Source organism: Ictalurus furcatus, chromosome 28 (genome assembly GCF_023375685.1).
Source record: "Ictalurus furcatus strain D&B chromosome 28, Billie_1.0, whole genome shotgun sequence".
Lineage (NCBI taxonomy): Eukaryota > Metazoa > Chordata > Actinopteri > Siluriformes > Ictaluridae > Ictalurus > Ictalurus furcatus.
This window is the reverse complement of record NC_071282.1, coordinates 5,767,308-5,794,825: the sequence shown is the minus strand read 5'-3', so window position 1 is coordinate 5,794,825 and position 27,518 is coordinate 5,767,308. Positions and strand designations below refer to the sequence as shown.

General features: G+C 40.9%; 1 protein-coding gene across 7 annotated transcripts in view; it reads left to right on the top strand.

Moving 5' to 3' along the window:
• The window catches only part of specc1 (sperm antigen with calponin homology and coiled-coil domains 1), a 93,620-nt gene that overhangs the window by 46,538 nt on the left and 19,564 nt on the right, over positions 1–27,518 (top strand). For all 7 annotated transcript variants that reach the window (XM_053618276.1, XM_053618277.1, XM_053618274.1 and 4 more), the window contains 9 exons: positions 6,514–8,054; positions 12,351–12,558; positions 13,162–13,235; positions 15,209–15,384; positions 19,308–19,474; positions 20,045–20,145; positions 20,249–20,321; positions 21,930–22,056; positions 24,398–24,500. In XM_053618276.1, coding sequence (XP_053474251.1) covers positions 6,514–8,054; positions 12,351–12,558; positions 13,162–13,235; positions 15,209–15,384; positions 19,308–19,474; positions 20,045–20,145; positions 20,249–20,321; positions 21,930–22,056; positions 24,398–24,500 — 2,570 coding nt within the window. The remainder of the gene's footprint in view (positions 1–6,513; positions 8,055–12,350; positions 12,559–13,161; positions 13,236–15,208; positions 15,385–19,307; positions 19,475–20,044; positions 20,146–20,248; positions 20,322–21,929; positions 22,057–24,397; positions 24,501–27,518) is intronic.

Sequence of the window (27,518 nt, the reverse complement as noted above, 5' to 3'; positions counted from 1 at the left end):
TTTTTTGCAAAATGTGAAATAAAAGCATTATTAATAAATCCTGTATGAATAAGTAGAAACTGTAGCTCATATCCCCTGCAGCCGTGGTTATAAAACCAAATCTGCTAATGCTGCAGACCAGGAGGCATGCTTGTAAGGCTTGCTGTATGTTTCTGCAAATAGTGTCCTGTGTGTAGGAAGGCGTCCGAGCTCAGGTTCAGGTTCCTCCAGGCTCAACAAACCTTTTTAATGCCGCAAACTTCAAATGATGTCACGTCCTGCTGTAGAGCAAGGGCAGGGTATTTGAAAAAAGAGCCAAGGAGATTTTTGGCTCCTGCATCTGACTCGATGGGAACGCCTAAGCTTTAGGGAACCTGTGACTCACCTTCTGTTGCTGTCGAACACAGATACTCTAAAGATCTGTACTTCCTAAAGGACTCACTCTTGCTTTAGTGGACTTACTTCAGGACTCTTATTCACGGTGTGCTTATACTGAAGATCATTTGAACACACTTAGTACTGTTTGACTTCACTCCTCATATCATCTGCTATTGTCGCTTCTGTCTCGTCAGGATTTCTGTAAAGCTGCTTTGTAAGAGTATCTATTCTATCTATACAAACAAAGTGTAATCGATTTGAGCAAGGGATGAGGAAGCAGCAACTTCTGGCAGCATTACAGTCAGTACGTTTACATGGACAACAATAATCTGATATTAATCCGATTAAGACGATACTCTGATTAAGAAACTAGCATGTAAACAGTGATTATCGATTACTGTAATCTGACCAGAGTCATACTCGAAGTAAACACAAATGGAATTAAGACGTGTGGAGTATTCCTGTTTTAGTCGCATTATCGAGGTGTATTACAGACACGTACACACCTTAATCACAATATTAACGTCGTGTGGGAGTTTTCACCGCATTCTGCGACAGGACACACACACACGGCAGCGCTCACCCGTTTGACGGCAAACAAGAGAGCTGCGTCCCAAACCGCGTACTTGCCTACTATATAGTAGGCGAAATACACGTATTAAGGTAATGGGTAAGTACGCGGTTTGGACGAAGACCAACTGTATGTCAATAGGTGAAATTCTGGATTGAACGTCGGACGGCGTGGCGTGGGGACGTAATGACGTGTGCCGTTAATCGATGTATGTTCTATAACATGAAAGGAATAGTCTAAAAGCAACTCATGTAAACACCTTAATCAGAATATTGTCTTAATCAGAATAAGGTCAGTAATTAGATTACTGCTGTCCGTGTAAATGTCGTCAGTGTTTCTGATGGTAATGGTAAACACATCGACCACTCAAAACGTAGTGAGACTTCAGCTCCTCTAATTTCCGATCACACCAACCATTTTGCATGTTACCATGCTGACGCAGATGGAAATTTTATCCTGTTTTCACCGACATGACAGGATGCAGAGCAGAATGGCAGCAGGGCCCAGCCTCTCTGTCTCAGTACTGTATACATGTGTGGAATCTGATGCAATGTGCCTGTCCCATTTTTACTGGCAGGACAACAGGAAAGGGCAACAGCCTTACAGGGCTTGTTTTTCAGTTACACTCCCAAATTCCACGTGGAAAAATGGCCTTGTTTGAACTTCCTCTTCTAAAGGAGAAGGATTGTGACCATTAGGTTTATTCCTGTAAAGGTCTGAAGCGCTTTATGAATGGAAGGTGGCCACAGATCAGTGCAAACTGGCAACTCTTTGCGGAAAACACAGGACCTCAGAGGAATTCTTAGCATTCCAGCCCTCTCATGTTAGCCACTGTGTCATGCCAGTGTTGCAAGACAAAGCTTGACTCATGGCTCCCAGTGGACGCTTTTCTGTAAGCACTCTGGAGTGCAGTTAATGACTCAAGGGGTCGTTTAAGAATGCACTGTACTCAGGTCATGCAGAGAACCATCCACATCTCCTACTGCGACTCCAAACCTCATCCAGCATGAACAAGAGATGATTTCATGTCCTTTCTCCATAATGCAGTTATACACGTGAATGAAAACTTGATTCGGTACGATACGCTGGTGTCTCGCTACAATAACATTTTGAATACGGCAGTAATTATGCCACAGCATGGTTTTGCTCGATCCATTCAGTCAGTAAATGCTGCTTGAATGCAGTAGAGAGACTTGACGGTGTGTACTTGTTTGCGTCATGTTTCTGTTGGCGCAGATACCGTACATGGTGTTAGCACCAGTGTACAGTACTATCACTGGGCGTTGTAACGTTTCGGTCCACCCCCTTAGCCGTCCGTGTCGTAACTTAGGAGAAGTGTGTGTTTTTGTTTAACCCAAACAATTGAATTGAATCTGCTGAGATGGGCTGCTAAAGCATATTTTCTTCATACACATTTTTATTGGAGAACTGTTTTTACATTTTGTTTTAAAAATGTTAAGGACTTCACACATGCACTAACATATATAAAATTAAGCCATTCATTGTCTTGTGTATATCTCAGTGTCATCAACAGTAGCATCAGTGTCGTGCTTTGGGGTATCACCAAACGTAAAAAAAATAAAATAAAATAAAAAGAGCCTCCCTCTTTTTAAAGGACATTCAGGACTTGTTATATTTGATTTAAAGTCTACCCTGTGTCACCACCCTCAAATGGTGGCTTTTAGTAGCTGTACAAAAGCAGCTTTATCCTTCTCGTTTTGCTTTGTCTTTATTTCCAAGCGTTTAGACCGTCTCTGTCTTTCCATGTGATTTGCACTATTTCTTCCCTTTTATACGTTCTTTTGGCACTGTTTTCCCCTTGTCTTCCCTTTGTACCAAAAGTAGCCAGTTTCCATAATGTTGGAGGTGAAGTGTGAGTTTCATAACATTCTTCTGTGCTCATTAAACAAACGCAGTTGCGTCGTTCTGTTTTTGCGACTGCAGGACGTGACGTACCGTGTACCAATCACGAGAAGTCCTATTCCAGCTACCCGCAGCCTCATTTTTGTGTATTTACAAATCTTTAAAAAAAAGAATCTTACGTGTTACTATGGTTACACTACTTTCAGATGGGACTTCTGGAGATGTCTAGGGACAGATTATTAGGTATTATTATCAAAGTATAATGGAATTAATTGGATTCCTTTCTCCATTGTGTGCCGACATCTGAATACTATTCCAGTTCATGCAGTTGTATAATGATAATACTTCTGAAGTTCTCTAAAAGATGGTATTCAGTACTCAGTACTTAGACTCGGCTAGTTGAAAGAGTGTGTGTGCGGGGGGGGTGGGTTTCCACTTTTCTTTGTAGTGAATATAAATCTTATTCAGTTTAAGACCAGTGAGGGAAGAATATTTAGAGATGAGTCTCAGACCAGGAATGAATGGCTCTCAAATGGGAATGTGACAACTACTTTAAACCCATCAGCCATCTCTGGTTGAATTTGTTCACGTTCAAACAAGGACATCTCGATCTTGAGGAAAGTGGGAATAGGTGGATTTGTGCCAAGTTTTGGGTGGATACCTGTCAATCTTATAGAGGCATGATACTATGCATAGTTATTCACAGAGGTTTTATTATTGGTCTTAAGTGTCGGTCTTATACCCCTAGGATTAATAGACATCTTTTACCATTGCCTTGGACAAGTTTCATCTCAGAAACTGATCATTACGTTTTGCACTTAAGTACTTTGTAGAACTTTGCAGATGTGGTCTGCTTGTGTGTCCGTGATACAGCTGCAATTAGACATCATGTTGAGGCATACTGTAGATGTCAGCACATTAAGATCCATCGATGTCTTCACATGAAGACGCCACGTTTCCTCCCAATTACTTTGTTTACTGCCGTTTGACCATTTAGTCATCATTTTGTTGTTTTCATCTCTCTCCGAGCTTTGCCTTTTATGGAAATTTGTGGTCATCCCTAAATGCAAATCAACTGTGTTGTGAACACGCTCAGTGATTTATGAGTGATTGGCATTTATCAGCATACTGTACATACACGAGTATGAAGATAATCGGCGTTTCGGAAAGCCTTCGGAAAATCCGGTGGGCATTTTTAGTTCGGGTTTGACCTTACAACACACGTTTACATTTACATACGAGTTTACTAAAAGATTGATTAATGAGGCCCATTGATCAATTTCCAAAGATATCAGGTGCTAATAAAGAGAAATGGTGGGGATGGCTCAGAAAGAACACAGCATTATACTCCAAAAGCTAATATCATCATCAGATGATGATTTTAATCAAATGTATGATGTATAATTCAGGAGAGTGCATCCTGATTCTGTCATTTACGAATGTGTTTAAGGCAGAGAAGGAATGAAAAGGGAAGGAGAATATCGATTTGTAATGGCTCAGGTCCTGACACGGTCTCTTGGTGAAGTTCAGTGAACCGACACGCAGCGCAAGCTCATTAATCAGGCCTTGAAAATTCCACTTACTCAAAAACGTGTCAGAGAACGCGTGCAAGGGTAAATATAACTTTTTTAAATATTTATATAACAAGTATTGGAACTTCAGGCAAGACAACTGATCTGCAGACTGTGGCTAAAAATAACTGGTATTGCTTATGATATGATACTATGGATTACGGAAGTGTTGGCTCAGACCACTCGGCTCCCGGGACCATTTATGTCATGTGAAATGTGCAGAGTGAATACTAAATAGCCAAATGTTTCCCCTGAGATGAAGAGAAAGGCTTTGTGTAATAAATTACCATGACAGAGAGAGAGAGAGGGTTATTTGTGTAAATGTACTTTAATTTATTTCCTTTCTGTTTGTGTTTTCATACAATTTGTCTCATCATGAGAGCGACCCATTCTTTCTCTGCTAATTGACCAGTGGGTTGGCACTTTTTGCCCTGAAGCACAGCGTTTTCTTTGTAAGCCCCACACACTGTTGTAGAACATTCTCTGCACTGCACGAGCTTTGTCATCAATTGTAACAAGAGTCCGGTGTTTGTGTTTGCTGATAGTTCGAAAACCACCAACAAAAACCTTTCACTATACAAGTGCACACATGGGGTCTGTGTTACCCGAGCTACTTCTCTGGACACATGGGCAGTGTGACTTTCTGGTGTCACTCGGCCCGTCGTGTCTGCTGAGGACTGAACGAATAACCTCTAACACTTAATACTTTGAAATTAGACCAGTGACCATGACAAGTTAATCTCTTTCAGTTGGTGGCTAACTAAAAAAAAATAATCTGCCACTGCTACAAAAAATATTTCACCCATTTACCATGAACAGAAAATGTCAAATACAGTTCACTGACACTGACTTGTATTAAAATTCTTGACCACAGCTGAAAATTCAGCAATATAGGCTCCCAGGTGGCGCTCTATGTTCAGGAGATCGACAGCTCAAATCCCACCGACGCCACACACTTTCACATTGCTGGACAAGATAGCATTACTCAATCCCCACCTCAATCAGAGTGATTGTGAGGTCATGTAGGTGGAAGAGAATAGTTTCTTCCAAGTATGTTCAGATGCCCTGTAACTTAACATGAGTGCTGGCTTGATGTGTCTCAGAGAAAATACATGCTTGCCTTCAAACTACCTGGTCGGTAGCTGTCATTCAGTACGTTTACATGGACAACAATATTATATATATATATATATATATATAGTAGCTGAGATGCATGTATTTTGCCTACTATTTAGGCAATATATAATATATATATAATATATAATTTTATATATATATATATATATATATATATATATATATATATATATATATATATATATATATACAGTATCTCACAGAAGTGAGTACACCCCTGACATTTTTGTAAATATTTGATTATATCTTTTAATGTGACAACACTGAAGAAATGACACTTTGCTACAATGTAAAGTAGTGAGTGTACAGCTTGTATAACAGTGTAAATTTACTGTCCCCTCAAAATAACTCAACACATAGCCATTAATGTCTAAACGGCTGGCAACAAAAGTGAGTACACCCCTAAGTGAAAATGTCCAAATTGGTCCCAAAGTGTCAATATTTTGTGTGGCCACCATTATTTTCCAGCACTGCCTTAACCCTCTTGGGCATGGAGTTCACCGGAGCTTCACAGGTTGCCTCTGGAGTCCTCTTCCACTCCTCCAGGACGACATCACGGAGCTGGTGGATGTTAGAGACCTTGTGCTCCTCCACCTTCCGTTTGAGGACGCCCCACAGATGCTCAGTAGGGTTTAGGTCTGGAGACATGCTTGGACATGCTTGGAAATTCTGGAGGGAACGTCGGACGGCGTGGCGCAGTGACGTAATGACGTGTGCTGTTAATCGATCTATGATCTATAACACGTAAAACAGGAACATGAAAGGAATATTCTAAAAGTTACTCATGTAAACACCTTAATCAGAATATTGTCTTTTTCAGAATAAGGTCAATAATTAGATTACTGCTGTCCATGTAAACGTAGTCATTGACAGGGACGACCTAGCTGGTTCGTGGGAACTGGCAAATATGCAATTTGGGAGAACTGTGGTGTATAAATCAGAAACAAAAATTAGCAACATGCATTAATCAATGATCATGTCATAAACCGTAAATCTTACTTTGTTTCCCTTTAGGATTCCAATCAACTAAAAAGTCAGGAATACCTGCTCCACGGGATATCCCCCAGACCATTTCCAGAGACCGCACTCCACTAAGAGATCAGCTAAGGACCCCATCTACCAAAAAGATGATCCCCAGCGCTAGCACCTCCAGCCTGTCTGCACTAGCGAAACATTCCCGCAGTTCTGTCAAGTCAAAGGTGGAAGCCGAGAGTGCAGACAGAGCCCTCCTCGAGTGTCAGGTTAAAGAACTGCTAGCTGAAGCCAAGGCCAAAGAATTTGAGATAAGCAAGTTACGGATGGAGCTGCAAAGGTGCAGAGGGAAAGGCTCTCCACAGGAGGCTGGCACACCAGATGGAACGTCAGAGCGGGAACAAACCGAGGCAAATTCCACAGATACACAAACATTAATTGAGGAGATGAAGGCGAAGAACAGGTGCTTTCAGAAAGAGTTGTCTGCTTTGCAGCAAGAGAATCAGACTCTAAAAGAAAAGCTTATCTTTTTGGAGAACTCTCCAGTCTCCTGTGATAATACCATTACACGTTCTACATCACTAACCAGTCCAAACAAACCCTCTGTTAATGGGGTTGTACCAGAGATTAGCAACACCAAAATGGCAGCAGGTGGACCACTTAATGGTAGTCCAGTTAAAACCTCTGTATCATCTGGTAGCGACATAACCAAAGGGTCTCCGTCAACGGACTCCTCTGAGTTTGAGAAGATCCCATCACGCTCAGATTCAGTCAGTAGCAGCATCAAGGGCATTGCACCAAGCCCCAAGGAACAAGATCTATCACTGCAGTGTCTCACAGAGCGCATTCAAAAAATGGAGGAGAGCCACCACAGCACAGCAGAGGAGCTTCAGGCCACTCTGCAAGAGCTAGCTGACCAGCAGCAGGTCGTGCAGGAGCTCACAGCAGAGAACGAGCGCCTGTCTGAAGAGAAGAGTCTTTTGCAGACCTCCCTGCAACAGCAGAGGGAGCGTGTGGAGCTCTTGGCACAGAAGAATGAGACTTTGCTCCAGAGACTCAGAGAGCAAGTCCAAAGTCAGGAAGTGGAGGCCTCCCGCGCGTCCAGGGCTGCAGAGCTGGAACAGCGTCTGGCTGAGCAGGTGGAAAGCTCACGCTTTGAGAGAGAGAAACTGGTGGACATTCAGCAGCAGCTCACAGGGAGTCTAAGAGCTTTGGAAAAAGAGCATCAGGAGGCCCAGGCGGCCGTGAGAGGCTTAAAAGACGAGCTGGAGATCCTCCAGGAGCAGCTAGAACGGGAGAAGGAGGTTGGAGCAGAGGCAACAAGACTAGCAGGGGAACAGCGTCAAGCCCTGGAGGCCTCGAGGGTGGAGAATGAGTGCCTGAAGGCCCAGGTGGAGACAGAGAGGCAGAAAGTGTTGGAGCTGAATGCAGTCCAGAGTGCTAGCAACAGCACAGAGCTGCAGGCCTTACTGAAAGCCGCACACACAGACAGAGACAAACTGGAGCTCAACTGCACCGAGCTGAAACAGGAGCTGCTGCAGGCTCACAAGGACATTGAGCACATTCAGGGTTTGCTCAGTAAGGTATGTGTCTCAGTTGTCATCCTTAACTATCTCTGCATCATAGACTCTGTGCTTTAGGACATGTATTATTACTGTCCTTCAGTCCCAGAAACCATGGAGTGTAGGATGTCATGGTCTGTCAAGCACTGCTGCTCTGCCCATTAGGCTCCTTGACTTGTCCCCTTCTCGTCACTTTATTCTCAGGATGTTCTCTTCCCAATGTCTGATTTAGCATCTCAGGTACGGAAATAACAAAAGTTTGGTGGGCAAATATATTTGAGCAAAAACAACAAGCACGTCAGTTTGGTTTTACTTCATAGCATTTTTACCGTGACAATAATGAACAAGCCAGAGGTGACAGATGTGTTCAGGGTTGTTGCAGTGTTGCCCAGCTGTTATCAGAGTGACATACGCTGAACAAGCGTGAGAATACATTCCACACAGAGCATCTTATCAACGGCCTAACTGTGGTATAACGATGTTAGTTGGACAAGAACAACAGTAAGGGTATGGTGTACAGCCTGCACGTTTGTTTGCTAAACTTAAGTGGTAATCGGGTACAAAACCTTTTTTTTCTTCTTCTTCTTCTTTCTGCAGTATTTCAAAATATGCACAATAATAATAACAGCAGTAGTAGATAGACACTGATTTCCCATCGCAAAAGATTTCTCAATGTGGAAAGAGGTTATGAGTTCAAGGTTCTTTAGTTACCTTGTAATTTTTGTGATTTAGTTTCCCCTAAAAAAAGAAACAATTCAAGGCAAACATACTATAGTTTATACAATGCTACAAAAACAAATAGTCTAATAAATTAAATATTGGTACTTGGGGTTTAGTATTCTGCTCAGTGTTTTTTGGAGTTCAGCCTTGGTTTTGGCCTTGAGGTTTCATTTTGGTGCATCACACGCCCATGTTAGTCCATGTGAGCAGAGGTCTGATGGAAATTGTTAGCTTTTGCACATACATACTCTGCACACGCGCGCACACACACACACACGCGCACACACACACTCACGAGCATTACTACATAAACACCTATACTGTTAATCTTTAGTATCGCATGAGGCTGTATAAGAAAATTTTGATGGTTTTCCACTTTCTGGATCGGTCAGATGTCTTGTTTTATTCTCTTCTGTAATGAGACGAGGCAACGGTCGTTCCGAAACGTAAGTGCAGTTCACATTCTTCTGTGTTTGGAAATGGAATACAAGAACATTACAGAAGGTCTTCCATAAATGCACTGAAATAAAATATCCTCTGTTATTACCTCTTTGGCAGTTGCATTGTTGTTCCGGTTCTATGATTTGAAGTCCACATCGTCCATGAGAATGAAAAGATATACACGCGCGACAGTTTTGAGTCCTGAACCTCGTTAACACATAATAACTGTCTCTCCTTTACTTCAGTGTGTCCTCTGACTAAACTGCTGCCAGGGAGCCAAACCCTTGGCTTATTCCTCGTTCTCCTGTGGAGGCCTTCAGCTTTCTATAACAAGAGCAATCCAATCCGTTTAGGCTAAAAATTCTACTGTTTGGAAGGGTAAGGCTGTGGGGATTCAGGAGTTATGATCTCATGGCTGGAGGATGGATTTATTTGCTTCTCCAACTGTGATGTTACTAATTTCCTGGCTCATGCCATAACCCAGAGAACAGGGTGGTTCATCTGGTTTCATTAAACTGAGTAGTTATGGCTGCGCATTAGTACATTATAGCCCTAGTGTTGATCTAGCATTTTGCTTCTGATGTTAAGTTAGGAGAGGCAAAGGCACAATGTTTCCTCTTCACATGAAGGCTGTTTTTTTTTTTTTTTTAACGTTTATCCCGAACCGTGTTAATCGGGTGGGTACGATTTCAACTCTGTTGAATAGCTAACTGGATACATAGTGAGATTTGGATAACTTTATATACAGGAAAGCAGAACAGCTCATCGCCAAATGTTAAGCAAAGGCTAGATGTAATTTTGTTAAATGGTGCAAACGTGCTACATCAGGAGACAGTACGAGCCATGTCTGCTTGACTAACTTGATTTTCTATCAGTGAATATTTGCACATCCTCCACCCGTATTAATGCACTTAACTGGTTGTCTAGCTTGTCGTACTTCTATTATGTTAGCTACCAATTAATGTAGATCATTAGGTTTACACGCAATCAAAAGATGGGTCTTGGCAAGAACATTGGAACCTCTGGACTTTAGTATTGTTCACGCCTGAAAAGAAATTGATTATCAATAACGAGGGCAGAGAATAGTGTGGTTCTCCGGTTCTCACAGGTTCTCGGGTTTCCTCCCACCTCCCAAAAACTTGCCAAGTAGTTGGATTGGTGACTGTAAAATTTCTAAAATGTAAATGAGTGTAAACATGACGGACCCAGCACCCAGTCTTCGCAGGATAGACTCCAGATTCAGCGCCATCCAGACCAGAAGAGCAGCTACAGAAAGTGAATGAGAGGCTGGCTGTCATATTTCTACCACCACCCTGTCTTCAAACAACTTATTCTTATTCTTGTGGAGAGGCGCGGAGAGATCGGAAGGGGGGCGCAAATTGTTTTCAAGAGAAAAAAACACAGACAGGGCATTATTTGTGTACTCTGCGTATTTTATTACTTTTCAAATAGAATGTACATAAATGAAAAACCCCGCGTTCCCTCTCCCTCTGTATTTACTTTTTGTTGGGGAGAGGCAGAGCTTAGCCTGCCTTTTATCTATCTGTCTCTGCAGACCAGTGTTGCCAACTCAGCCACTTTTCAGACCCCTTTAGCAACTTTTTTTTTTTTTTTTGCAAAAAAGCACCTAGCGACAAATCTAGCGACTTTTTGGACAAACCTTAGCAACTTTCCAAATGTCTCCAGTACTGTCCTGCAAGCGCGAGGTCTTACTTTCCCGCTGCACTCTCACCTCTCTCTGCGTCTGCTCTGTTCAGTGAGGGGCCGAGAGACGGAGATTTAACAACGTCCTGGATAACGAGACACGCCCTCCGCCCAATTTACATCATTCATATGCGAATGTTTTTAGAACGCTGGACGAATGTAATGCAACATGTTTTACATGTAAAATAGTCCGCGTCATTACAGCCTGGTTCTCTTGTTCAAAAGTAGTTATAGTGTTCAGAAACATTTTTAATAACTCATGTTCCATACCTGTCCGTTATATAGTTTTATAAAAGTCATAAAAGTTATTTTTAAAAATCATAAAAGTTAAGAAAAGTAATTAAAAAAGTACAAAAACACAAAAGCAACAAAAATCTTATCTATCTATCAAAACAGAATATAGATAGATAGATAGATAGATAGATAGATAGATAGATAGATAGATGGATATATATAGATGTATATGATATGGGAGGCTTGTTGGCTTTAGTTACAAAAGGTTGAGAACCTGTGGTCTAATTCAGCAGGACATGGAAAGCCGTGGTACTATGAACAAGTGAAAATATTGACACTGACAGAGTTAATATGAACTCATGAATGCACTGTGTGGTTTGCCTAGGGTTCATTACCTGTGAGTGTACACTTTCCTCTCCATGACTGAACAACAAGGCCTGTTAGTATTCAGCCACCTCAAACACACTGTAGCATCAGTTATGCATCAGTACACCTCTTATTGGTTTATAACCCTATTAAGATTTGGAATTTGAATTAAGAATTGAAATGACAAACTTTTCGAGTTTTAACAGACTGCAATAAGCACTAACTTACTAAACTACTATGAAAAACTATTCACTGGAAATAGGTACAGACTACAGAATTAGGTGTGTGTGTGAGGAAGAGAGAGAGAGAGAGAGAGAGAGAGTGTGTGGCTGGGTGGGTGGATGTGGTTCCGTGCTCCACCCTAGAGCTCGTGTGCGTAAGTATGCCCATTTGTGCTGACCTAATGAAAAAGTATTCCCATGCGAGATACATAGCGGTGCCTCCTGGGTGAAACAGCGAAGGAGGAGAACAATAGAGAGGAGAAAAAGGTGTGGAGTTCAAACGTCCCACACATGGTGGATGGCCAACAGTTCAAACTTTACCACTGTGAGCTGCTTTCTCTTTATGGCCTCACTGCATTATGGTCATCCAGAGACAGAACGACATGATGGCTTGATATTTATTTACCTCTTTACCAGGATGATATGTGGGACTAGTGTATCTGGTTTGCTATAGGAGTATAGTACATAACTGTGAATGTGTAGTATATACTTACGAGCTTTTTAATAATTGTAGTAGAGTTTAAGGCTGAGGTCACAGGCCAGAAAAAAAAAAACCTGAGTGGTACCAATGTAAAATTTCTCTCCTGCTGCCCTCCTCTTAATTCTGTTGAATCGTGTTATGTGCACACAGGCTGAGGCAGACCAACAGAAACATCAAGAGAGGTTGGAGTCGCAGGAGCATGATCACAACGCCAGCATGCTTGCTCTGGAGGAGAAGAGCAGAGATGGCGAGAACCAGATCAAGGACCTTCAGGAGACGATTTTTGAGCTGGAGGACCAGGTGGAGCAGCAGCGGGCAGTTCAGTTACACACCAACCAAATCATCCTGGACCTAGAGAGTACGAAGACCACCTCTCTTTCTTTGTCTTTTGCTCTGGGCTTCTTTTTGCACATATCTCTCTGACTGCTGTGAAACCATGAAAATATGAGAGCCTTCTTCCTGCCCTCTTTCTGTCGCAGACTAGAGGCTGTAATAAGCATAGCTTGCTCTCAGTCATGTTTAACACACTGTAACAGCTGAAATAAATTGCCTCGGTGCGGTCGTAGCTCAGAGGTGCACACGCTGGATGCTGCAGTCTGGACAGACTGATACACTGAGCCGAACCCTCACTGTTATTTTCCTTACTAGCCATCTCTGCTCAATCATTTGCATGCCAAGCTTTAATGAAATCCCTCTTTCTTTAAGCAGTTTAATATATACTGTACGCTAAAGCTGTTTATCTTTCTTGTCAGCTCAGACTTTTAAACAAATAGCATCTGTGTTACTCACCATGCAACTTTTTGCAGCCTCTAGCACAGCCATTAGTGGCGTCTCAAAGCAGTGTATCTCAAAACTGCCCAATCATCTTCCTGCCATTATTTCACATGAAAGCATTATTTTGCGCTTGGACCGTCGAACACAACGTCCTGATCTGCAGTTCTATTTGGTCTCCATTTCTCAGGTCAAATCAAGCGTCTGGAGGAGCACAAGACTGAGCAGGACAAGCAGCTGAAAGCCATGAGCAAACAGATGAAGGTAGGTTTTCTCAGATTTATACTATAGGCCTTATCGGGGTGATGAATGTGTACCTTGAATGTGTTTGTACCAGTGTCATACGTTTCGACTGCGTTCACTTGAAACATTCCATTACATAGATTACATTCGCAGCATCCCGAGTACCACCAGTCTTAATCTTGGACGTCTGTTGTTATATTCCCATCTGGTTCTATCATTAATCTTGCCAGCATTAGCATGGCTAAAGCTCAGCTAAATTTAATTATTAATTGAAGTAATGACAACCCCAATTCCAAAAAAAGTTGGGTCGCTGGGTAAAATGTAAATAAAAACAGAATGCAGTGATTTACAAGTCTCAAAAACCCATGTTATTCACAGTAGAACATAGAAAACATCAAATGTTTAAACTGAGTAAATCTACCATTTTAAGTGGAAAATGAGGTCATTTTGAATTCGATGGTCGCAACACGTCTCAAAAAAGTTGGGACAGGGGCAACAAAAGGCTGGAAAAGTAAGTGGTACTAAAAAGAAACAGCTGGAGGAACATTTTGTAACTAATTAGGTAAAAGGCAACAGGTCAGGGTTAGGTCATGATTGGGTATAAAAAGCTGCCCAATCCATAGGCACTAATGCACCCTCATACCATCAGAGTTGAAGACTTTTGAACTGAACGCTGATAAAAAGCCGGATGGTCCCTCTCCTCTTTAGTCCTCTTTAGTTTAGAGGACACAGTGTCCATGGTTTCCAAAAAGAATTTCAAATTTCCATTCGTCTGACCACAGAACAGTTTTCCACTTTGCCTCGGTCCGTTTTAAATGAGCTTTGGCCTAGAGAAGACGGCGGCGTTTCTGGATCATGTTCACATATGGCTTCTTTGCATGATAGAGCTTTAACCAGCATTTGAGGATGGCACGACGAACTGTGTTCACAGACAGTGAGTTCTGGAGGTGTTTCTGAGCCCTTGCAGTGATTTCCATTACAGACTCATGCCTGTTTTTAATGCAGTGCCGTCTGAGGGCCTGAAGATCACAGGCATGCAGTATTGATTTCTACAGATTCTCTGAATCTTCTGATGATATTATGTACTGTAGATGATGAGATATTCATAGTCTTTGCGATTTTACATTGAGGAACATTATTCTGAAATGTTCCTCAAATTGTAGATGCAGTTTTTCACAGATTGGTGAACCTCTGCCCAGCTTTACTTCTGAGAGACTCCGCCTCTCTAAGATTCTCTTTTTATACCCAATCATCTTACTGACCTGTTCCCAATTAACCTCTAGCTGTTTCTTTTTAGTAACACTTACTTTTCCAGCCTTTTGTTTCCCTGTCCCAACTTTTTTGAGACGTGTTGTGGCCATCGAATTCAAAATGACCTCATTATCCACTTAAAATGGTACATTTCCTCAGTTGAAACAGTTGAAATGTTTTCTGTGTTCTATTGTGAATAACATACGGGTTTGTGAGATTTGCAAATAATTTTTTTATTTACATTCTATTGTTTTTATTCACATTCCACACAGCGTCCCAACTTTGTTATTGGAATCGGGGTTGTACATCTAACGAAGAAATGTACTCGACCTGGAATGATAAAGATTTAAATCTACAATGAACTGTTGCTGATGTAGGACTGCACTCACAGGGGTGGACGAACGATAAATCCATTAGCTAGCCCGCTAGTCAAGTGAACGCTCTAATTCAACCCTGCCCAGACGTTCAGACTCGTCGCCTCATATTGCTTGGAATTTTGAAAAAGAAGTCGTCAATCTACGGTATTCAGTGCCAGCTTTGTCAGGTGTCACTTTTGATAAATAATTAAATTGCATGTAAAACTGCAGTGTCATTCCTCATCAGTCAAACTGACGCATAAATCACATAAGCATGTGCAGCCAATTCTACTTTCCAGAGTGTCCGTGTGATCCAGCAGGTCTTATTGTGTTGCTGTGTGTGTGTGTGTGTGTGTGTGTGTGTGTGTGTGTGTGTGTGTGTTTTAGGACGAGACACAGGAATGGCGGCGTTTCCAGGCTGACCTGCAGACGGCTGTGGTCGTGGCGAATGACATTAAGGTGGAGGCTCAGCAGGAGGTGCGGACGCTGCGGCGACGCTTGCAGGAGGAACAGGAGCGCAGTGCCAGGCTGGCTACAGAACTCGAGCACATACAGGGGGCCAGGTACAGTAAAACTCCCAAATAGCTGCTCTTCTCAACTCAGACAATAGCACTGCCTTATTTACTGTGTGTGTCTTCTGAAACAGGAGCTCTGAATATGTTTGGGTTCAGACGTATGGTCTGTCTTCTGGTCAAGTCCATTTTACATGATTATTATTATTATTATTATTATTTATTAATGAATTAATTAATACCAACCAGTTGTTCATTATATAGAAGTTCTCAAATCATCCATTATAACATTTTAGTGCCTAGATCATCCTCATCCTTAGGTCAAATTCAGTTATGGGATTTTAAAGCTTACTGTGTCCATTGACTTCAATTAAACTCACAGGAAACGACCCGACCATAAAAACCCTCCGCCGCTTTTATATCATCTGCTCTTTTCTGAATGAATTTCTTTTTTTAATGAGTACCTGCAGCAAAACCCTGCGCTGTCGTCTCTCTCAGCTGTTTTATGGAGGCGCGATATGAAAACCGCTCTATAAAAAAATCCCCGGTCACTTAGTTCAAACTCGTTTAAAAAATGGATTTAGAATTTTAAGATTTAAAGAGTTCGTTTTTAGCGTCGCTTTACATGCAAAAGAAATCACAAGATACACAAGATATCATACTATTGTCTGTCATACTGTTCGTTTGAAGGTGTCTACCCATAGTATTATTTCTTTGTAGCTAATTTTTACATTTACTCAGAGCCTTTTGTACACTAATAACCAGCCTCACACGTCCAGAAAGTCTCGAAAACTAGGAAGCTTGGTATCGGGTCAGACTACACGTAAGTTAGGACAGAGAATCTTCATTATTTGAATGTGGCTTTTTTTTTTTTTTTTGCTTTTAACAGTATTTGAGTTTTATGCATTCAATCCTGCAATTTTCACAAGAAGGTATAAAGCATATATCCAGTAGCGTGTTGAATAATCCATAGAAATATGCAACCCATTAACACTGCTTGTCACATGTACACGTCTAATCTGCGCTCTTGGAGTCCAGAGATTGCTGACATTAGTATAAACGTATGCGCAGGCAGCTTCAGGGCCTGGATTAAACTAGGTAATGAACGAGACTAGGCTGAGTTTCAGCCTGGGTATACAAGTCACAGTATTATACGAGTGGTCCTGTAGTGTGTGTCCTACTCCCCGCTGTGTGTCCTCTCCTATCCTGTTGGATGTTTTCTCTGTGTCTCCTGCATGAGTCTGCCGAACAGTAGCGTTTTCATTTCATTCACAGTTTATTTCACCTTAACAAGCCACTCCACTCTGATTTCCTGTTGCATTTCCTGTAGGTCTCATAACGAACGGGTGCAGTCGAGTACGTTTTATGGAATACTGATCCAAGAGTTGATTACATTACACATGTGACCCTTTTTTTTCAGGTTTGTTTACCAGATAAGTATGGCAGATCAGTATTCGATAAACACATCCTGGCTTTTAGGCTTGTACTGTAGTTAAGCAGAAACAACAGATCATATCTGCTAAATCAATGCTCAAAAACCTGCAGCGACGATACGTTTTTGTAAGTCTCTGGGTTGCCAGATCATTAAAGATCTGCACATACCTGTATTTCACCCTCCGCACTGCACCCAAACGGACTAGCCGATGTACCTCGCTATCCCCTCTTCCTCAGACGCTCCCTGAGGTCGCTCTCTAAAGGATTTTCCTCAGACATGGCCACCTTTATATAACACCCAGGTGAGTGGACTGCTAGTGACAGCCAAGCTCTCGTACTAAATGAGTAGTGAATGGATGGATCTACCAGAGTGGAAGAATTAATGACTGTATTTATTTAAGAGCTTGTGTGCTGATCTACTTATTATTATTATTACTGTCCTGCCTCTGGCCCTAATGTCTGAATGATTGTTCTTTCTGTCCTTTATTTGAATGTGCCTTTGATTTTTATTTTCTCTTTGCTTTGCTTTGCTTTGCTTTGTTTTGTTTTGTTTGGTGTGCTTCTTATTTCCTCTCTTCACCGATTGGTATTTGGCGCCACCAGCAGTTTGTGGCAGTTACTGCACTCTTTACGAACATTTTCTAGAAAGCTTGACCTTAAATACGGAACTCTGCCTGTGTAGTTTTCAGAATTCGTTTAGGTTAAACACAGTGCTTATGTGCATTTCAGACATGCATGATAATGGAATGAGCAGCTGACGATCTGGTGATGCGGCCTTTCATAATAATGGCATAAGGTGTTAACTTACAGTGGTTTTTTTTGTTTTTGTTTTTTTTAATAAGACGTCAGATCCCAGTTCATTTTGGACATCGTTTTCTCCTTTGTGTTTCAGAATCACTGCTGGATCGGCGTTCGAGAGCACCAAGACGGCAGTGGAGGGATGATAAAGAACACAGTATTATACTCAGATGACCAAATGACAGTATTTATATATACTGTATATATAATGTGTGACTGTGTGTGTATCAGTATTGCTGTGTAAATAAACATTAGCATGAATCTTTAACCACAAAAATACTTCAGTTATACAAAATGCATTACTTTTATTTGCATAAAACACTCAACGAAGTATTTATTTGCAGAAAGCAAAGCTGGATTTTTAAAGACTTTTTAAACTGTACGTACCAAATGAATGAATTCGTATCCTTCTGATGTTTGATCATTTGGCTTTGGCCTGAGCTAAAATATGAATAAATCAAGTATTGAACAAAGTTATAATGTATCTGTTATACTCGTGCTTTTTTTTTTTTTAAACAGATAATATAATATATGGCCTTGGAAGGAATTGCATTGCAACTAAACTGCCAGTTTCTCTGTGTGTGATGTATTTCTCAGTTACAATAACCTGATGGTTTGCTTTAATTCTAATGCAATATACCATGATTTTTAAGACTGAGTCGGTGTAACTGTTACAGTCCAGCTTGATTTGCCTTGTGGTTTCACACACTGTACCGTTGTGCTTTCTCTGAGTGTTTACATCAGCAACCATGCGCCTTATACATTTGATTGTTTTTTTTGTCTGACAGTACAGTTTCAGGTCTAAGATCTAAGATGTAAAGTATTTTATGTTTCTTTGCAAGCCACCACTAGATGGCGCAATGAGATTTCATTTAAAAGGATATTTCACAGTGAGGTTTGTTTTTCCTTTCAGTAAAAAAAAAAAAAAGAAAAGACTCCTAATTGTTTTTAAGATAGTATGACAGTATGATGTCTTCTCATCAACTTGGAAACACTGAAGTCATTCACAGATCCTCAGTGGAATACTTCACTGCCATTTCGAATACCTCAGGTTTCAATAAGCCATGTACTGCATGCTCGAAAGCATATAATATTCTCTCTCGAATTTTCGAACATTATGGCACTTACTGCTATGAGACTTTCAGGATATGACCGAACCACAACTATGATTGTACAACCATTCAGAGAAAGCATTTAAAAATTCCTGATTGTGCAAAGTTTTAATTTATTTGCATTTTAAACCAGTGTTACTGTGACTTGTTCACTAATGACAAAAATACTGTTTACTTGGATCATTTAAGGTTATTGATGTATGATGGTTCACCTTTTTATCTTGACTGTTAATAAATTTGGCGTTAATAAACCATTTTGTTATGGTTCTATACATGTCTGTGTGTTGTTGTTTTTGTTGTTTTTTTGGGAGCACTTCCTCTGGGATTTGGCTTTCACGTTCCCATGTTTCAGCACATCCATTTACAGGAAGCCATATGTGATTGTAATGGCTTGGGGCCAGTTAAGAAAGTTGGTGTTTGTGAAGTGTGAAGATGTTTGTCATTACTATATAAGCGCGAAATGTTAGAACTCATGCTAACTGATCAAGCCCGAGCGTAGCCGCTTGGGAATAATACTCGAATGTCGGATAAATCTTGTCGTAGTTCAGTAGTTGAATTTAAGCAGCAACATTCCTTCCACCATCCAAAATCTTCTACTTTGCATCGCATCTGTATTTGTGTGATTGGCAGGTCACGGACGGAGGAAGGGAGTCTCTCGGACTCGGACGGCGGTCCTCAGTGGTGTGGAATCGCTATGACCCAGAATGCGCCTGGTAGTGAGAGTGAAAGCAGCACGCCTTCAGAGCCAGGGGCAACTGTCAAATCCCTCATCAAGTCCTTTGACACAGCTGTCAAGAGTGAGGACTCGCATTTTCTCAGTTTCTCTTCCCTTTTACTCGTCTAATCTAATCTTTTTCATCTGTCTAATTTGCGAATATTTGGACATCATCTATGTTATTAACACTGTCCTGATCAGCAGGCTGGAGCTGCTCGGGTTCCTTCTCAAAACATCTGTATCATCTCGAACTCTGTCCATCACTCAGAGACGACTGATTACTGACTCCAGCTCATTTGTTTTTCAACATGAGGGGAAATGAGAACTGTTGTGGTTAAGTTTGAAAAGATAAGCGCGTAAGATTAGAGAGTTTATATAATGCTCTTGTTACAGTAAGACAAAGAGTCTCGTTATTGATGGCTGTAACAATTCATCTTAAAGGCATGTACTCCTGGCACTTTTACAATGGGCTCATGAAACATGGTCCAAGTGGCTGTCTGGCCGCGTTTATCCGGTCGTGAATCAGTGCTGCTGTTCAGGACAGAGGCTCCACAGGACTTTAGAATTATTGGTATTATAGGAGTATCCCTACACGAACCTGGATTTCAGTCTCGCTGGACATTTCATCAAACTAATTTTTTACTCCTTTTAGATGGACCTGCCAGTACAGTGCAGATGCCTACGTCTCCCAGAAGCCCCCTGAGTGGAATTCCAGTCCGCACTGCTCCTGCAGCTGCTGTCTCACCCATACAGGTGCTATAAACCCCACAATACATACGTGTGTGGGTTCTTTGTTGTTGTCATTGTTGTTTTTTAATACAAATTACTGATCAAAAACTCATTTGCTTGATAACAGAGGCCTTCATGTATCAAGCCTCTGTCAAAAACCCTGGAAAGAAGAATCAACCTTGTGGATTCCTCTCACTCAGGTACTGATAAAGTTTTCATACCACAGCACTGTTGGTGTATAAAAAAGGCAACATCTGATTGGCCAGCCACTGGGTTGGTCCCCTACTCTCAGTGCCGGTCCCAAGCCCGAATAAAATGGGAGGGTTGTGTCAGGAAGGGCAACAACATTGTTTCTATGGTAACAGCCCCAACAGGGACTTCACTGATGAATGTTCCACATAATCTACTTCCAATAATAAACAGATTCAAACTTGTTATTTAAGCAGGAATAATGTTTATCTGATTGATGTGGTGATTTTTTTCTGTAAGGAGAAGTTTACTAATGAGAGGACTCTCAAGTGTCATCCATTTATAACAGTTTTCCACCACAGGAGAGTCCTCAAGAAAGGAGAGTGTGCTCCTTTCTATGTTCACAATAGAACATAGAAAACGTATAAAATGTTTAAACTGAGTAAATATACCATTTTAAGGGGGGAAAAAATAAGGTGATTTTGAAAATTTTCAAAAAGCATCAAAAGGCTGGAAAAGTAAATGTTGCTAAAAAAGAAACAGCTGGAGGAACATTTTGTAACTAGTTAGGTTAATAAGCAACAGGTCAGTAACATGATTGGGTATAAAAAGAGTATCTTACAGAGGCAGAGTCTCTCAGAAATAAAGATGGGAAGGAATCTGGATGGAAACAGATGTTGCTCTAAAACCTGTATATACCTTTCAGCATTGATGGTGCCTTTCCAGATGTACAAGCTGCCCAATCCATAGGCACTAATGCACCTCCGTACAATCAGAGACGCAGGCTTTTGAACCGAGCGCTGATAAAAAAGCTAAAAACCTTTACTAAAAACCTCTTTAAACATCTTTAAAAACCTCTTTAATTTCGAGGATTCCTTGCATCCTGTTTTTATTTACATTTTACACATCGTCCCAACTTTTTTGGAATTGGGGTTGTATATACCTTCTATAAAGTAAGTGATAACTTGTTTCACAAACGCTCCACAACATTAAATGGTAACTCTAAATGAACGAAAAAGAAAGTACGATGTTGCAATCGTTGACAAATGAACAATTGTAAACTGTTGGGAAGTTACTGCAGTATAAGAGGAATAGAACACAGTTGTGATGTACTGTTATTGAAAAATAATTCAGCAGTATATCTCCGCATCACACTAGCCCGTCATTGATCATTTCCCTATATTATTCCTTACGTAATGCTCAGCTTAATTCGGCAGTGTAAAATGTTTCAGTTGTATATATGAGAATTTGGTTTGAATGAAACCTTTGGGGTTTTTAGTACAGCAGTGAACACAGTTGTCTCATGTCAGAGAAGTCTAGTGTGAGACATGACTCATTCTCAGCTGGCCTTCCTCGTGTTGTCTCTGATGGGGCTTTTATAGAAATGCTGAAAGTGTACCATCTAGCTAAGCTGAACGTACCACAGTACTGTGAAAAGATCCCGGCTGCGTAAGTCAGAGGGTAACTTGAACAAATATGACTAACTATGGGAGGTTTGACACATCATTAATCAACCTCCATTTTTGTCTTGCTTGGGTTTTTTTGTTGTTGTTGTTGTTGTTGTTGTTGTTGTTGTTCTGCATCTGTAACTCCTGTCAGCTTCTCCGTCTCGTTTTCAGTTGATGAGTTGAAGCCTTCGTCTCTGATGAGAAAGAGTCCATCCCTCGAGTCAGTCATCAAGACTCCAGCTGCGCTAAGCAGCAGAACGTCCCCGTTCACTTACAGCCGGGCCAACAGTAAGCTCAAGTAAGCATCTACACACACACAATGTTACATTTAAAACACACCAAAACTGCCACGTGTAAACTCTTTTACATACCACATAGCTGCTAAATTAGCTTCATATTGCACTTTGACGTGCATTTGATCATTTTTGAGTCTCCTCCTATTGTCCACTAGAGGCACTAAAGGATCAGTTCATGGTTAGAATGGTTTTGGAGCGTTCTCTTCCAGTGATCAATGACAATATCATCTGTAACGGTAACATTACAGCAGGATCCACACATTCAGAGCCCACTATCAAGGTGTTTTTGTGAATTCCAGTCACCTGTGTTTACCAGAGACACTCGTTTCAACACTGTACTTCCACTGAATTCCATGATAAAATGTTTTAAAATATGCAACGGTGTAATGGCGGTTCAGAGCTACACCAAGCAGGCCGCAGATCCACACGAGGGAACGTCGTCAAAAAAAAAAAATGGAGGAAAAAAAGATATGTATTTTTATCTTGTATTTGAACACTGGAGCAATACACTGCAAAGCCGTAAGATTAATGATTTCATGCAAAATAACTCTTTAGACTGTATATGTGCGGTGGCACTCACACTCACAGCCATGACAAGAAAATTACATGTTCATGCACTATGTATTTGTTAATAATAATAATAATAATAATAATAATAATAAACAACTTTATTTTATAAAGCGCCTTTAAAAGCAGCTTCTCAAAGCGCTGTACACAAAATAAGCACTACACAGAAAAACATAACAATTATAAAAATAATACAAATAACAACAACAACAATAATAATAATAATAATAATAATAATAATAATAATAATAATAAAAGTAGACATTAGCAATCAATTGCTAGTGTAAAAAAGTTTGTCTTGAGTTGAGCTTTAAAAATGCCAAAGGTCTGAGCGTTCCTGAGTTCAGGAGGAAGAGAGGTCCAAAGGGAAGGAGCAGAGACAGAAACGGCCTCATCACCCATAGATTTTAAGCGTCTTTGTGGAACAGTTAACATATTAGACTGTGAGCCCAGTCTGTGATTTGGGGTGTAAGGGGTTAATAAAGCAGATAAATAATGAGGAGACAAGCTGTGTAATGCTTTGTATATCAGCATCATCATTTTAAAATCGACACGGAACCTGACCGGGAGCCAGTGCAAGTACTCCAGAACACGAGTAATATGACTGCATGTCCTGGTCCCAGTCAAGATTTATCATTATTATTATTATTATTATTATTATTATCATTATTATTATTCATAGTTGCCTCGGTAGGCTAGCATTCACCTCAACCAGATAAAGAAAAACAAATTGTTATTGACTTTCGCTAAACATAGATTTCCTGCCAGCATGAACACACAATCACACAAAAATAAAGAGTCGAATAAACCTATAATGTTCCACAGGAAGAGAACCCGCCATAGCTCGTACCCAATGGATGGCTGATGATATGCTGACTTTTTTTTTTTTTTTTGTCAAGGGGACAAACATAAGACGCTGTCATGTTAGAAACTTTCTAATGTAAGAAAAAGGATAAGGACTATAGCCGAGTCATTCCCTACTTAACATTTGAAAATGTTCAAATGTAACTAATCGCATGTACAGTACCCTTCAGTAAAGAGAAATTAGGCTGGAAGAGGAACATTCTTTTAAAGCCAAGTAAATAACCTGCAGAGTTTAACCAGAGTAGAAATGATAACACTGCGTTTGTGATTGAATACGGAATGAAATATATCGAATGAAATATCTGGTGTGAAGCAAAGCGTTCACATACAGCGTATTTCAATTCCGCCCAATTTCCCAAGCGGTCAATAACGGATTCGTCTTCGGGAGTACAAGCCGAGAAACTTTTTTGATGATTCATGACGTCCGTTAGCTTATTCGTGAACTCAGTCTGTAACTGTTAGGGACTGTGGTGTCAAGACTTCTAAGAGCAACGACCCTGGTGTCTTCCACACGTCCCACAGGATCACACGTGTTTATTAGCTTTCCTCCAGTCACGCACTAAAACTCACGTTTTTACGCTCACGTCAATGAAAGGGAGGGAGCAGTTGGCACAGAGACCGCACGTACTGCACACCTGAACACACAGGCTCTAGCTCTACTCTATCATATATATATATATATATATATATATATATATATATATATATATATATATATATATATATATAAAATATATGATAAACACATAAACTATCCATACACACACACAGAGAGGGTCATATGTTCGTAAATTAATTTTCATAAATTCAGATAAGCTTCCTTTAAGCAAACATACACAGATGCAGTGTGAATGACAAGTGTGTGTGTGTGTGTGTGTGTGTGTGTGTGTGTGTGTGTGTCCCTGGTGTCAGTGTGGAAAGAACAGACCCTCTGGCCGCTCTAGCGCGGGAGTATGGGGGATCTAAGAGGAATGCTCTACTGAAGTGGTGCCAGAAGAAAACAGAAGGCTATCCGGTAAGGAGCACAGGCTATAACCTCCTTCCCTCACATCACCCTCTCTCTCTCTCTCTCACTGTCTCTCTCCTTCAGTTATTTTGTTCCTTCAGTTATTTTCACACAGGAACTGCTCACAGTCACATTTATGCTTTTAGTGCTACCAAATAATTTATTTACGATCACTTTGCCCTAAGTGCAAGTCAAAACTAATCTGTGTGAAATTAGATCTTGATGAGGATCATCAGATCTGCCCTGTGCTTCAGAACAAAGCCATTAACAAAATTCTGGAAAGTGTGTGAAATCATTAGCAGCGTCCATGCGTTTCAAAGCAGAGCCGTGTACATTCGTGAAGATTTGGCAGCTGTGCTGTGTTTCTGCACTTCCCGATGCGTTCGGATTTGTTCCCATGACTCCTCGTGTGCTAATAGCCTCTATAAGGCCAAAGGAGATTAGAGCCGAGCCTCTAACCTCTTCACGTGCGAGGTAGCATCGGTAGATCAGTGGTTAAGACATTGGACTGGTGATCGGAAGGTTGGAGGTCAAATCCCAGCGCTAATAAGTGTCCACTGCTGGGCCCTTGAGCAAGACCCTTAACCCTCACCTGCTCAGATGTATAAATGTAAGTCATGCCTTACATTAAGGGCATCTGCCAAATGCCATAAATATGAGCTAAAAGCGCTTACGATTACATTCGTATTATGGTTTCATCCGTCCTACTCTGCCTTTTCCATCATGGTTATATTAGAGGATACAGTAAACAGACGTTTAGTTTGATGGCTAAAAATAACTGCTATTCTTTGTGAGAAAAAGAAGAAAAGACGAGGCATCCAGATACAAAGGCAGACTGCCCAGAGAAATGTCTAGTCATCGTTTACTCGCTCTGGAGATTCTATTCTTTCATAATGTCCAGTCACCGTATTTAGTGGATTTACCAGATCACTTGCCTAACATCTGCTGACTGGTATACGCTTCATCATGCCTTTATTAATGCTTTGTGAGCTTTTCCTGTTCGATTCAGAAGCATGGTACTTACAGTAGTATGGAAATTTCTTTTATTTCCTGTCCTCTTACTGTATCCTTTTACCTAGTCCTACCTATAAAGGGGTAATTGTGAGTCCTGTTGGTGCTGGAATGCAGTAAGCAGATTAAGGTAATAGTTGGGTTTTGTTGTTTTTTTTCCACCGTCAGCCATAATTACGGTTATTATTTGCTTGTGCATTTTTTCCGTGCGCTCGTGTAAGAGTCAAGTTCTTTCTCAGCTCCTCAAAGCCGGTATCATGAAATCCAGTGCTGCTTACACTAAGAACAGTGTGAAATACTACAGTAAAGCACAAGGTAGATGGAGGAAATATGTGTTAGTGGGTGTGTAGGTGCGAGACATCCGTCTGAATTTGAAAAACACTTCATTCTTTTTTCTTTTTTTTTTGCAAGTGTGAAAAAACGCTGTTGTCATTGTTATGGTTTTTTTTCCCCCTACATCTGGGTTTTATTTTCCGTTGCACTTGTCTGTAGCACTTGTCTGTTTTGTTTTTTTTGTTTTTTGTGGTAGCTGGTGGGGGTTTCACACAGCCTCACTACAACCTGGGGAGAAAAAAGCAAATGCAAAAAAAAACCAAAAACAAGTACGCACCAGATTACATTAACCTTTAACTTTAATAAAGACCATCTGTTACAGTCTGTCACGTGCTCAAGTCCATTTACAGCTATATCGCTTCACATGCCTAATTCGAGCATAAGTCTCAAATTAATGTCAAAAGCCACAGAGATAATAAAGCAGAGATCAGGAATCTGGAGAACGGTCATGGCCTCGGGCCAGCTTCTCCTTCCACACTTGCTCACTTCACCCTGAACCTGAAGGAAAAGGTCAGAGCATTCGTCCAGGACTCTGTCATAAGGGTCATTAGCTGTAAGAATATTCCCTCTCACACTGGTGCCTAATAGCAGTCCAGGGACTGGAACAGCTGCTAATTGCCATCTAACATGCAGAGATTGACAGCACAGCGCCGCTCTGCACTTCGACGATCAACAGTTTCTAAACAAGCGTGTGTGCGCATAGACAAAACAGTCTTATTCAAATCACGTCCCTTTCCTCCTGCTGTCAGGGTGGGGAGGAGTCAGACAGAGAGATGTGCACATAACTATATCAAAATGAAGTATTTAATAAAAGTAGGTGGACTGAGTAAGATAAACAGCCAGATAAAAACATTACCCCTAGTTGTGAACACGTGTGTGTGTGTGTGTGTGTGTGTGTGTGTGTGGGCACATTGCCCCGTGTTGGAATGGCATCCCATCCAGAGTGTATTCCCGCCTCACACCCAGTGTTCCCGAGGCTTCGGCACCGACGCACGACCCTGACCAGTCTAAAGTATTTACTGAAAGTGAGTGAATCATTTCGAGTACCCAGCATTCCCTGGGATGATCTGCGTCAGCAGGATCGATCAGCAAACAGAAGAAATATTTGGTGTTTTAATAACCAATATGGATTTTTAGATAGACTCGAGGCTGAAAGCCGCTGAATTTTTGATAACGGATTGTAATGAATAGACTTTGAGCAAATTAGAATAACATGAATAGTACAGACTTAAAAAACCATTGCTTTAGCACAAATATTTCACTTGAAAGCATTTGTTAATATAAGCAGGATATTATTGAAATACTCATGTCCTATTTTTCACAGACGCATCCAAGGCAAATAAAAAGTTAGCAAATTTCTTTCCAGAGTAAAACGGTTCAATCTAGAACCAGTCGGGGTTCTCCGAGAGAAGTTTCCAAGCAGAACGCCTTTAGGAAGTTGAGAACGCTTATACCAGAGCGCTGTTTGTATTCATGCACTCGCTCTAATACGTTATTGTTTCTCTCGTAACAGCTTACATGGGAAATTGTAGACTGGACATGCCACATAATCTAACTCTAATAATAATGAGATTAAAAGAAAAATGTCTTACGGTTTCTCGGTAACATGGCAAGCTGCGTTGTTGTTTTTTTTGTTTGTTTGTTTGTTTTGTCTTATTAACTTACAAAAAAGTAGCTGGTGAG